The 13,661-nt window shown below is 35.4% G+C and overlaps 2 protein-coding genes across 6 annotated transcripts in view; both read right to left on the reverse strand.

Moving 5' to 3' along the window:
• The window catches only part of LOC136025011 (histone-lysine N-methyltransferase, H3 lysine-79 specific-like), a 469,133-nt gene that overhangs the window by 316,127 nt on the left and 139,345 nt on the right, over positions 1–13,661 (reverse strand). The gene's annotated exons all lie outside the window — the stretch shown is intronic.
• The window catches only part of LOC136025019 (trichohyalin-like), a gene marked incomplete at its 5' end in the record, with an annotated part of 228,437 nt that overhangs the window by 175,336 nt on the left and 39,440 nt on the right, over positions 1–13,661 (reverse strand). For 2 of the 5 annotated variants that reach the window (XM_065700688.1, XM_065700653.1), the window contains 1 exon segment: positions 9,590–9,724. In XM_065700688.1, coding sequence (XP_065556760.1) covers positions 9,660–9,724 — 65 coding nt within the window. 5 annotated transcript variants of the gene reach the window in all.

Here is a 13,661-nt window from a genome sequence, read left to right on the forward strand (position 1 = left end):
CTTAGGAAAAGCTTGTACTACTACTGCTACTACTAATACTGCTACTAAAAATAAGGTTACTAATACTAATTCTGCTGCCACTACTACTACTGCTGCTGCTAAAACTTAAGAGCGTTAAGGTGAAAATTTTGGTGAATGTTGGAAACAGTGTTGAACTAAATCAAAAAACACTAAGCGCATAAAGTTTTTCAAGAGGACGAAGAAGAACCAAAGGTGATATATGCATGCTACTTTTAAAGTTCAAATTCAAGGTGCTTTTATTATCAATATTATCCATTTATAAACAAAAACATCCCAAACGGCTCAATGGCCCGTTATTTGAGAAAAAAACAACAGCAAAACAAAATATAAATAACTATTAAATACATTCACACTTAAGATATATTTAGTCTACTCACCAATCCTCACCCGAGTACAGCCAGTCTCTGCACCACCTACTTAAAAAATATATACAAACAAATAATAATAATAAATATACATCGAGGATCCAACACTCATACCACCCAAATCTAAATAATTAAATTCAATCTAAATAATTAATCAAATAAATTAAATCTAAATAATTAAACAATATAAATAACTGATCAATATTATAATTTAATATATTTTTTTTATTAAAAATTCTGAACTGTTTCTTGAAGGAGCCTATGGTACAGGACCGTCGAATCCCAACAGGAATGGAATTCCAGGCACGTCCGACAGCAACTATCAGACCAAAGTCTAAGCGCACTGTAGGGGTGGATGGCACTAGCACATCATCCTGGTTCCTAGTTTCATAAGGACTGACATATCTAACAATCTCAAGAAACCCGGAAAAACTTGATGGAAGGTCTCCACGGAAATATTGAAATGCAATGAAAGAGAGGTGTAATATATGAATATGTAAATATATTCATATATTATGTGAATATATGAATAATATATGAATCTTCAGAAGTTCAACAGAAATAGACGAAGGATAGAGAAGAATAATAGACGAAGGATAGAGAAAGGAAAGACTCGCTTCTGCTTCCGAAGAATTCCAAGGCCTCAAGAAGCCTTTAATCTCATTGAGTCAATATGCCGCTTGAAAGATAGATTTTCATCCTGAAGTGCCCCAAGGAATCGAACAAACCGGTCAGCTGGGCGGGATATGGATCCCTTAGATGTTTGAAGCTCTGTCACTGTAGGGCAGCTTTTGCCTATGCAGGAAAATGCAAGAAGAAACGATTTTTTTTTACATTCAAAGCTAATAAATTTGCATCAAACCAATGATATATGTTTTCTGTCATCAATTGTAGCTTGAGGATAAGGGATGATTCATCAGGTGCTGCAACCCCCAGGGTGCTGTCGTCGGCGAATTCAAAGAGTTCTTCATGTTGACCAGGCGTATCCAAGGCTCCAACAACAGCATCTCCTTTCTGGCACAAATGACAACAGAAATCAGATCGTGGGTTGCTAAATACTCGATAGAGGTCGTTGACATATATGAGGAAAAGGGAGGGCCCAAGAACTGAGCCTTGTGGCATTCCATATTCAACTGGAACATGCTCATCAGAAGCCTCAACTGCAATGGATCGGCCAGTTAGGAATGAAGAGAACCAGGACAGAGCTTCACCACGAACACCTTGATGCGACAACTTACCAATAAGTATCTCGTGTGTAAGGCTGTCAAAAGTTTTCTTCACGTCAAGGAATATTGCTGCAGGGATAAAGCCGAAGTCTAAAGATTATCGTACAAAATGAAGAAGCATACTACATGCGTGTTCTGTTTAGCACCTCTCCCAAAAACCAAACTGGTGCCGATGAAAAAACTTCTTCGCGTCCAGGAAACTCAGCAGACGCTTCAGCATAGCCTTTTCAAATATTTTAGAAAAAATAGACAGAAGAGATATCGGCCTATAGTTCTCCAGGCCCTCCCGATCACCTCCTTTAAATATTGCTATCACTGGTGCCAACTTGAGACGCTGAGGGAATATTCCGAGCTTGAATGACTGGTTAACCAAGTGGCACAGTGGTGTAATAATTGAGGGAAGAATATGTTTGATTAATTTGGCAGGAATTTGGTCAAATCCAGATGAAGAATTTCTTAATGACAAAATTATTATTATCAGTTTCTGCTCCGTAACTGACTCAAGGACCATCGAATTTGCACAGGAAGGACCGAGGAACTGCTTCCAAGATCTAGAACTTGAAGAAGGAACCACATATAACGCCGTCGTTTTCCCAATCTCAGCAAAAAAATTTTGTCATCTGATGTCGCACTTGGTCTTCATCCAAGAAAAGCTGATTCTGAACACTAAATCATTTAGGGAGTTTTTGAGGACTTGCCAATGGTTGCAACTACTACTAGTACTAAAACAACTATTGTTGCTACGCAAGTTGACGAAGCTTTCAAAGAAATTTCGGCAGATGTTGAACTAAATCAAATAGAACTATGAGCCTGTAGATTGCCGAAAGGATATTACAGGATGTATCTGGGGAATAGTTTACTTTATTAAGTTGCATTTTTCAGGGTATGTTGTATCGGATTTTGAGCTAATCATAAGGCACCATGTGTATACATGTAATACAACTACTACAACTGCTATAACCAATGTGGATAAAAGTATCAAGGTTTGCTTTTAGGGATAGTTTAGGAGACGATTCAATTAAATGACACAATTATGTGCATACAGATTTTCAAAAGAGATAATAAGTAATATAACAGGCAGCGCAGCACTATCATAGATAGTAATATCATATATAATTTTTAGGGGCACCACACAAGAGTGGTGCCCCTTTTTAGCATTCAAAAGTGATTGGAGGGCAAGCAAGCACCCCACTAAAGCCTATTGTACTACTAAGTGACTAACGAGTGCTAACACTAATGAACATTAACTAACTAATGAAAGTTCTTAAGCCGAACTGGCCAGACATGACAATAAACGATCAAGAGAGATAAAACTCCAAAAAGAAAACTTAAAACGAGACGACGGCCAGTAGAATTAAAAGACTAAAACAACGCGGATATTTCGCCTGTATAAAACAAGGCGTCTTCAGCACAAGATAGAAAATTAAAAGAAAACTAATCTAAAAACAAATAAAAAACACAACCAAATATAATAAATACAATTGTCGCTACTTATCCACATAGGGAAAAGCAGCTATTCGAGTTATTTCAATGAGAATCAAAGAGCAACTGAGGAAAAATTTATGAAAATTGAAACTTAGTTAATTATTCTGTTGCGAAATAATCCTCTTGTAAGCTAACATTGAAGCAACTCTTTTTGGTCTAGTGGGTAATCTTGTCCCCAGGTGATTGTGTAAAATTTTAATTCCCCCATCGACTATTTGTTCATATTTTAAAAGAATATCATAAATTGGGTAAATATTTAAATTCCCTGTGTCTCTATTAATTTAAATATTAGCAAATATATGTTTTTTAATTTCTATAGCCTCCCTCGCTCACTGAGAAAAACCTCTATCATTAGAAATAGCTGTAGCCTCATCAAATTGTATAAAATGTTCAGGATAAAAGAATGTATGTTCAGCTAGAGCCGAAACAAAAGTTTCGGGAGGCTTTCTTAGTTGTAGGGTTTTTTCTATTGAATTGCGATGCTCAATAAATCTTTCAGTAAATTGTTGGTGAGTTCTATCAATATAAAACTTTCCACAGGAACACGTAAGTTTATATACCCCACTAACTAAATCTCCCCGGGTTAAATACTTCCCAGAATTAAGAAAACTACCTAATGGTCTCACTGATTGGAAACAAGTATCCATGTTATGTTTACCTAAAATTCTTTTAAGCATCTCCCCCAAAGTAGGTACATAAGGTAAAGAAATGAAACGTTTCGGTAAGTTTAATTATGTGCACTGTGAAACCCCAATAACCCAATTATTGTGTTTAATGCGTCTATTTTTTATTATTTTATCAATGAATTTAATCGGGTAGCTATTACAAAATAAAACATCCCTCAAATATAACAATTCAGAATCTAAAAACTCCCGGGAACAAATTCTGAAAGCTCTATCCACCAGTGCAATCACAACCCCTCGTTTCACTGAGATAGGGTGGCAAGAGTGAAAGTTCGAATACCTATCACTGTGGGTAGGCTTTCTATAAACTGAAAAAAGTAAATGGAACTCACTTTTAATTAATAAGATATCCAGAAAAGGTAGTTTATCACTTTCTTCAAACCCAGCTGTAAATTTTACGTTTTTGTCAAAACTATTTAAATGTTTATGAAAAAGGTCTAAAGACTCTAAACCGTGTTTCCAAATGCAGACCACATCATCCATGAATCTGCCCAAGAAACAAGGAGAGAGCCTAAAACTGTGTATGGCGGAGGTTTCAATAGATTCCATGAAGAGATTTGCCAACAAAGGGGAGAGAGATTCCCCCATAGCCAAACCAAACACCTGTTTATAAAATTTACCTCTAAAACCAAAATAAAGAGAATGTTCATTTGCAAGAATAAACAATTTCATAATGACTTCAATCTCCAAACTCGCCATGGTCACATCTTGTATCAAATCAAAGTGCTTTTGTAATTTCATCCTTAATATATCCTCGCACTTATTCACGTTACAATTTGAATACATGGACACTACATCAAAACTACAGAGAATTGAATTCTCCTCAAGTGTGAAATTTTTTAACTTATTAGTAAGATCAGTGGAATTTTGTATATAGGATTTTTGTGTTCCTAAGAGTGGACGCAATTCCACCGACAACCACTTTCCTAATTTTGCCACTGGTGATGAAAAAGTTGATACAATGGGACGGAGGGGGACTCCCGTATTATGAATTTTGGGTAGACCATAGATCTTTGGTGCGGAACAACCTCTTGGATAAAATTTATTATAAAATTGTGGGGTAATGTGTAAATTATTTTTCAGGGACTCCAATTCCTTTCTAATCGATTTTACATATTTATCCGTAGGATCGAAATCCAACTTTTTGTAAAAAGTGGTATCCGAAATGATTGTATTCATTTTACGATCATAATCATCGGTGTCCATAATTACAATAGTATTGCCTAAATCTGCCCTAGTGATAGTAAGGGTCTTATCCTTTTTCAAATCAGAAAGTATTTTAATGTCATTTTTTGTTATATCATTATCAATTTTTTTCATGTTAAAAGTCTTAAGTTTCCTTACGATTTCAGCTCTAAGTTCTTGAGGAGTTTCGACTTTATCAATAGAAGCCATAATTCCTGACTCTACCTTAGAAACTATTTTTGAATAAGAAATTGGGGTTGGAAAACAGAATCTAAAACCCTTCGACAAAACTTCCTCTTGTTGACTACTAAGAGTTTTAGACGACAAATTCTTAGTGGCAGGACCCAGACAAAAACGAGGATAAAAAGTATCCAAATTCTGGAACTTTTCAAACAAAAGGCTATTGAACTTGTCGACCAAACGAACCTTTGACAAATGGAAATCATGGTGGAAAGATCTAAAGGCCATTTCCTTAATCCTCAGAAAAATTTCAAATGGAAGGTTATTCCTCAAGAAATTTTCGACAAAATTTAAGTCTTTGGACGACTTAAAACGTCTTTGTTTTTGCTCGGAAGTCATGTGATTTAAAGCCATGAGGCTTAATTTGTTTTTTAATTTTGATTCATTTTCAGTACCAAAATGGGTATTGATTCTAAAAGATTTAGGAATCACTGATTCCTTCTTGCAATTTTTTAAGAAAATTTGCTGATTTAACAAATTTGCATATTTTTTAACCAAAGAAAAATAATAATTGACAGAAGCGGCTAATTACTGCCCGTAAGCTTGACGAATGAAAGTTCTTAAGCCGAACTGGCCAGACATGACAATAAACAATCAAGAGAGATGAAACTCTACAAAAGAAAACTTCAAACGAGACGACTCTTTTATTATATTTGGTGGTGGTTTTTATTTGTTTTTAGATTAGTTTTCTTTTAATTTTCTATCTTGTACTGAAGACGCCTTATTTTATACAGGCGAAATATCCGCGTTGTTTTAGTTTTTTTATTTCTACAGGCCGTCGTCTCGTTTGAAGTTTTAATTTGTAGAGTTTTATCTCTCTTGATTGTTTATTAACTAACTAACTGATGAAAACAAACACTAGAAACAATAACGAGCAAAGCTTTGGGACATGAAAAAAAGAAATAAAAATAAAATATGTAAAATACAAAATTTGGCGCTTAATTATTAAATGATTAAAAATCTATCAGTTTTATTGATATTCTTGAAATACATTGTATTTCAAGTTAATATGATCGAGGATCATTTATTGTAGATATCGACAATAATTAGCAGCAATCTTTATTTGGGCTAGCAGAAAAAAAAATGTTGTCAAAAGCATGTTGTTAAAAATTTCAATAAGAATAGCAGGAAATCAAATTCATATATAAATATACACCGCCTTTATTATTGCCATCTGCCCCCTAGCTAACTTAACAAAAAATATTCAAATCTATATATGGTACTAACAGAAATATAATCTCATTATGGAATGTGCATTGTGCACGTTTGCATTAAAATTTAAATGCACTAGAAAAATTATCTAACTTAGAAACTTACCTTTTATAAATTTAAAAAAGAAAATTTTTTTTATTATTTTTTCTTTAGCCTAATTTGCCAAAGACTCTCAAAGCCTGGCCTAAAACATTTAAAAAACCACAGTAATCTGAAAAATCCATCAAGAGATATGTGAAGTTGCAACATCCGGAGGTCCGATTAGTCAACCAGAAAAGTTTTACTAAAGTTCCTATTGATGAGTTTAGTTCACTATTCTACTATCCTAGTAATAAACTTGAAACTTTCGTAGAAACTTAGAACCATTAATAAGTAACTTCAAAACACTTTACCGTAGAAAAACTGTAGCCACACCCGACCTCCAACTGAAAAATGACTATACATTCCCAATTTCCTGAGACCAACGTAAAATGCCTAAGAAACAACTGGAAAAATTAAAAATACTCTTGACCCCAATTGTACTATTATATTTTTGCCAGAATACATTAACGTATTAATTGATAGAGGTAAACGTTATTTGCAATAAGATATGAAAGCTTTTATTTTTCAACGTTAACGAAAAATATTAGCGACACTAGGGAACGCAATTACTAGTGCATACAGAATTTTCATAACAAAGTTATCAAACAGTTTGTGGTAGCGAATTGTAAGTATGGAGTGAACCAGCTCAATAGTAACCGAAAGTCTAAAAACTAAATTTTGATGTAAAGAATTGGCTAATATGCTGGTTCCAAATGCATGAGTTTCATTAAGTTTAATCTTACCCATCAAAGACTACGAGCCTAAGAAAATTTGCCTGATTTTCGAAAAAAAAGGGAAAAACACTCATAAAAGCCATACAATCTACAGGAAAATCACACCAGTGTAACGGAGAACTCACCCTACTGTAGTGGGTTCAAGCTCCTACTTGCAAAAATGGTGAATTTTCAGATTTTTTGAAATAAGAAAGATCACGGAGGCGTGTTTATTTGTTTTTTTTTTCAGAGGTATTCGTATTGACCCAGTCGTCCTAGAATATGGTGAGACGGCTTTTTCAAACGCAGATTAAAAGTTTTAGTGCCCTTTTTAAGAACCTCAAAAGACTGGAGGGCAACTAGGTTCCTTTCCACGCCTCCTTTTTCTCAAAATCGTTCGATCAACATTTTGAGATTGCTATTTTTTTTTCAGCATAATTGCAAAGTCGAATAACCATGCCTTCGGAGAAAAAGGTGTTTAGGTTATAAAATTTGCCCGTTATTTACGCACAATATTTGATATTGGGAAGCATGGTTACAATTTTGGGCGAGGGAGACAAATTTTCTGCTGGGGGGATTTTTCATGGGGAGAAATTTCCTTGGAAGGAGAATTTCCCAGGGGGAAAATTTTACAGAAGAAATTTTGCACTTAAGCAGTTTTCTTGAATTCCTATACGAAATTCTCCTTATGTCTTGCCTTCTCTTTGCCGACTCAATTTTACAGGTAAATAACTTAAGGGTAATTGTCCGAGGGAAATTTCCACCAGGATTAAATTGTTTAGAGAATATAACCATAAGGAGGAGGGATTTTTCCGTGGTGGTGGAGCCAAATTTCCTTAAAACTTTAGAACTTAAAATAAACAGAAATTATTACGTATATGACGGGGTAGTCCGTTCCTCAACACCTCGCTCTATACACCGTAGTTTGAACTTTGTCCCAATTCTTCAAGAACGACACCTGACACACAAAGTTCGTTTAATTAGAGCAATGAAAAGCTTTTTAAAAAATACTAAAGAATCTTAGCGTAAAGAGCAAGGTGTTGATAAGGGGAAAACCCCCGCCATCTACGTAATAACTCATGTTTTTTTTAGAAATTTTAATGCTGCCATCCTTACTTTCAGTTTAAAAAAATAGCTTTTTTTTTATTAAATTACATCGAAAGACCTAGTTCTGCCTGTTTTAGAAAAGATAAGAATTAAAAGGTTTATGCCAGCTTTGCCTTTCACTCAGACTAACTCTTTTGGCTTTGCTTCCAATTTGCCAATGGCCTGATGGCAATTTGATTTTAATTCATAACGTCAGATGCTTAAATTCGACACACGGAAACCCGAATTATTAACATCCGTAATTCACACATTTCACCATCTTCATATTTCGCACGTGTGTTATAAATTATTTTCTTGTTTGAACTCAGCCCCATTTAGTCAATTTATAGCCACTTGTTATCATATTGCAATTTTGATTTTTTTTTTACTCAGTCTCACATTTGTTACACATACTCACTGGATAAAGGAAATTAGAAACATAAACGAAAAAAACAATTAAAACAAAATCAAATTAAAATAGTCAAACTATTAAAAAATGAAAGCTATAATTTACATTAATTAAAATTCAAAATAAATATTTAATTATATTTCAATGTAGTTAAAATTATTAATTGAATACTAAATAATTACAAGTTACATAAAAGCATAGCAACAATTTATTAGCTTAAAAAGAATAATTAAAATGAACTAAGGCTAAAATTAAAAAGAAACATGAATAAAAAAAAAAATACAAAATTGAGATTTTTGCTCATTCGAGGTGATGGAATGGTGGAGCAGTCCCCCATAGGGCAAAGGAGTGGGACGGTAATACGTTTTATTACAAAAAGGGGGTGATGTTGTGTTTGAGAGTAGAAGCAGTAACAAATTTGAACGTTAGGTAGAAAAGGAGAAAGTTGTTTTATTAACTTCCACGAATTAATACTTCCCTTAATTTTTAAATCGAAAAACACATAAAAACGATTGAAAAAAAGGGTAAAGGTAAAGGATACGGCATTAGACTCTACAGTCCCTACCGGCGATTCTGATTTCCGTTTCTTGGCCCTTCAGCCAGGAAGGGCAATGGGCAACCATCCTGTGCTTTCACACACCCTTCCTGTTTACCTTCCCCAGATTTCTCCAGGTACCCATTTAGAGCTGGGTTGACTCTTGCTAAGCTTACAGAGTGAAAAACGATTGAAAGAACAATATAAATAACCATAAGGAACTAATACAAAAAATATATAATTGGAAACGTAAAATCGACTGAAAACAGGGAAAATTGAAACTGTTCAAAATAAGTTGGCCATAACGAGAAAGATTATTAACAAGAGCTTGCTCTTGTACTTACTTACCTTTTTAATTAATTTGTGAAATGGAGGGTTTTCACAAGACAACTCATATAACAGATGACACCTTAATTTTTCAAACCCAGTATGCTTCTTCGAATCCAAACTGATACCATGAGGAGCTTCGGCTGCCAAATGGACCTGTAAACAATTCTCTTCTGATTAATGACTTATCTACTACTAGGAACAGCTGTCCCTCCTTCTGATTTATAAAGTAATTAATTAAGTATTACCCGTAATATTAGAAAAATAAAAGCGAAAAAAAATATGCTACAAGGAACAAAATAAAAGCACAACATAAAAAAAACAACAACATCACTATGTCAACTATATCCACACTATGCCCACTTTACTAGATCAGGGATTAACTAACCGAGAAGATGATTGGCGGTCATCCTTTTGGAGGAATCAGCCCTAAGATCTGTAGAGTTTTCATCAAGCAGTACCAGCAGGGGGGAGGGCAGTCCAAAAAAAGTTCGGTTGTTACCATCTTGGTAGATACATGCCGTCTTAGTAAATGTAATACCATCCATCTTAGTAGATAATGGTAAATACCACCTTGGTACACATAATGAAAATTTAAAGTTTTTAAAATAGCCTCTCCTTAACTGAAGAAGGTCTTTATTCTACATTAAAGGCTGGAGACCAGAAAGAAACAGAATTGTTGGAGAACAAAAACTATTGTAATTTACACAAACCTCAACAACTCTAGAGCCCTATCATTGAAATACGAGAATGTAGCCAAAATAGTAACGGAAGAAGTGATGCAAAGCCATTTGATCTTTGAAACAAAATCGAGTAGTATTGTACCCCCACGTAAGGAGGAGCAGGGATAGAAATATTAAAAAAAAGAAACTGGCATTAAGAAACATTTACAAAAAGTTCCACTTTGCCCAGAGAATCAGTCAGACCTTGCACATTATTAGCGAAGCTCGACGTGGTATGCCTAACTAATAGTAAGTAATCAGCAATAGCAATATGATTAACACCACCATTTCTAACCAAGAGCCAAGAGCTCAAATGGCACTTGTAACGAGATCGGAAGAGCCAAGAGCGAAGAGCGAAGAGCGAAGAGCTCATATAGTATGAGCTCTAGCAAAATTCTAGGAGTGAATAGATTGCGTTAAAAGGAAAATCAGAGGCTTAATGCCGGTCGGGATTTAAAATAAGAGCTCTAAGTCACGAGGTCCTTCTAAATATCAAAATTCATTAAGATCTGATAACCCACTCGTAAGTTAAGAATCCACGATTTTTCTAATTGTTCCTCTCCCTTCAGCCCCCAAGATGGTTGAATCGGGAAAAACGACTTTATCAAAGTTAATATGTGCAGCTCCCTGACACGACTACCAATTTTCATTGTCCTAGAAGCACCAGAAGCACCAAACGTCCAGAAGCACCAAACTCACCAAAGCACTGAACCCCACCCCCTAACTCCCCCAAAGAGAGCGGATCCAGTCCGGACGACATTTACAAATGTTTTCGAAGATTTCCAGATTCCCCCTCCAAGGTCAACAGATCTGGTCGGAATTTGACATAAGAGCTCTGAGACATGAGCTCCTTCTAAATATCAAACTTCATTAAGATTCGGTCACCCAATCTTAAGTTAAAAATACCAAAATTTTTCTAATTTTTACAAATTAACAATCTCCAGCTCCCCAAAGGAGATCGGACCCGTTCCAATTATGTCAATCACGTATCAATAACTTGTGTTTATTCTTCCCCTCAAGTTTCATCCCGATCTCTCAACTCTAAGCGTTTTCCAAGATTTCCGGTTTCCCCCTCCAACTCCCCCCAATGTCACTGGATCTGGTCGGGATTTAAAATGAGAGTTCTAAAGCACAAGTACCTACTAAATATCCAATTTCATTAAGATCTGATCACCCGTTCGTAAAATACAAATACCTCATTTTTCTAATTTTTCAAAATTAATCCCCCCCCAACTCCACCAAAGAGAGCGGATCCGGTCCAGTTATATCAGTCACCTATTTTGGACTCGTGCTTATTCTTCCAACCAAATTTCATCCCGATCCCTCCACTCTAAGTGTTTACCAAGATTTTAGGTTCCCCCCAAACTCCCCCCAATGTCACCTGATCCGGTCAGGATTTAACATAAGAGCTCTGAGACACGATATCCTTCCAAACATCAGATTTCATTAAGATCCGATCACTCCTTCGTAAGTTAAAAATACCACAATTTTTCAGAATTAACCCTCCCCCTAACTCCCCCAAAGAGATCGGATCCGTTCCAATTATATCATTCACGTATCTAGAACTTGTGATTATTTTTCCCTCCAAGTTTCATCCCGATCCCTCCGCTCTAAATGTTTTCCAAGATTTTAGCCCCCCCCCAAATCCTCCCAATGTCACCGGATCCGGTCGGAAATTAAAATAACAGCTCTGAGACACGATATCCTTCGAATCATCAAATTACAATAAGATCCGATCACTTCTTCATAAGTTTTTCAGAATTAATTTTTCAGAATTAACCCTTCCCCTAACTCCCCCAAAGAGAGCGGATCCGGTCCGCTTATGTCAATCACGTATCTAAGACTTGTGCTTATTTTTCCCACCAAGTTTCATCCCGATCCCTCCACTCTAAGTGTTTTCCAAGATTTTAGGTTTCCCAACCCCAACTCCCCCAATTTCACCTGATCCGGTCGGAATTTAAAATACGAGCTTTTTGACACGATATCCTTCCAAACATCAAATTTCATTAAGATCCGATCACCCGTTCTTAAGTTAAAAATGCCTCCTTTTTTTAATTTTTTTCCGATTTAACCGTCCCCCCACTCCCCCCCCCCCAGACGGTCCAATCGGGGAAGTGACAATTTAAAATTTAATCTGGTCTGGTTCCTGATACGCCTGCCAAATTTCATTGTCCTAGCTTACCTGGAAGTGCCTAAAGTAGCAAAACCGGGACAGACAGACAGACAGACCGACCGACAGAATTTGCGATCGCTATATGTCAATTGGTAGATATCAAGTTCCATAAAAACACAGCAGGAGATAATATAAATATATATAAATATATATATATATATATATATATATATATATATATATATATATATATATATATATATATATATATAAAATTTAGAGTTTGATATTTTTTTCGATAACCCTTGTCGACTTGCGATTTAAAAATGTCCATACAAGTTGCATAGGTACTGCGGAGTGATTTGTAACTACATGTTTTATTTGGCATTTCAAACGTGGTTTTTGAGATTATTAGTAGTCCATTGTTCAATGCGTAAACATGACGTTGGAATTACGGAGTGATAGGCAAAATATTTACCTAATTACTCTCTAATCGACAAGTTCTCTCAGTTCTATTTTCAACACTCGCGAGGTTAAACTGACTGTTAGTGAAAGTGCAAATCTTGTGATTAAAGAGTAAATCTTAAAATACAAATCTTGTGATTAAATCATATATTGGGAAAAAAGAAGAATTCCAACAAGGTCATTGCCTAACTGCGCAAAGAAACTTGTTAATATATATATCCTGTTTGGAGTTGCAAAAAAGTTGTAAGAAAACTCAGGATACGTTCAGAAGCCGTGAAAACAATTTCAAAATTGATCTTGATAATTTATTTGATATTGCACACGCTGATGCTTTGGAGAGAATGAAAATAGAAGAAGATATATCAATTCTAATGAAACAGAGAGAGCCAGGTCGACTAGGATGCTTGGGTGGTGTAGATGAAAAATTGACGGAAAGAGAAAAAATCTAGACAACGACGATTGAAAGAAGATGAAAAGATTGTAAGACAAAGACCACAAATAACTTAGAAAGTCTAGAAGATTCAGACGAAGAACAGATCTTGAATTCTGAAGTCAGCTTACCGGACGTTCCCTGCCATAAACAAGTAAAAAAAAAAATAGAAAAAACCTCATTACACCTAAACTAGCTGCAGCTTTAGATCGTTGCCAGTTAAGCATTAGAGACTTTGTTTACATTCTTAATGCGGTGTAAGAAGCCCTTGGCCTGAGCAGTGATGATTTCCCTATTAACAAGTCATTGATTCAGTGAATTCGTACTGAAACTAGAAAATCAAGGGCATGAGCAATCAAATCT

Source organism: Artemia franciscana, chromosome 1 (genome assembly GCF_032884065.1).
Source record: "Artemia franciscana chromosome 1, ASM3288406v1, whole genome shotgun sequence".
NCBI lineage: Eukaryota > Metazoa > Arthropoda > Branchiopoda > Anostraca > Artemiidae > Artemia > Artemia franciscana.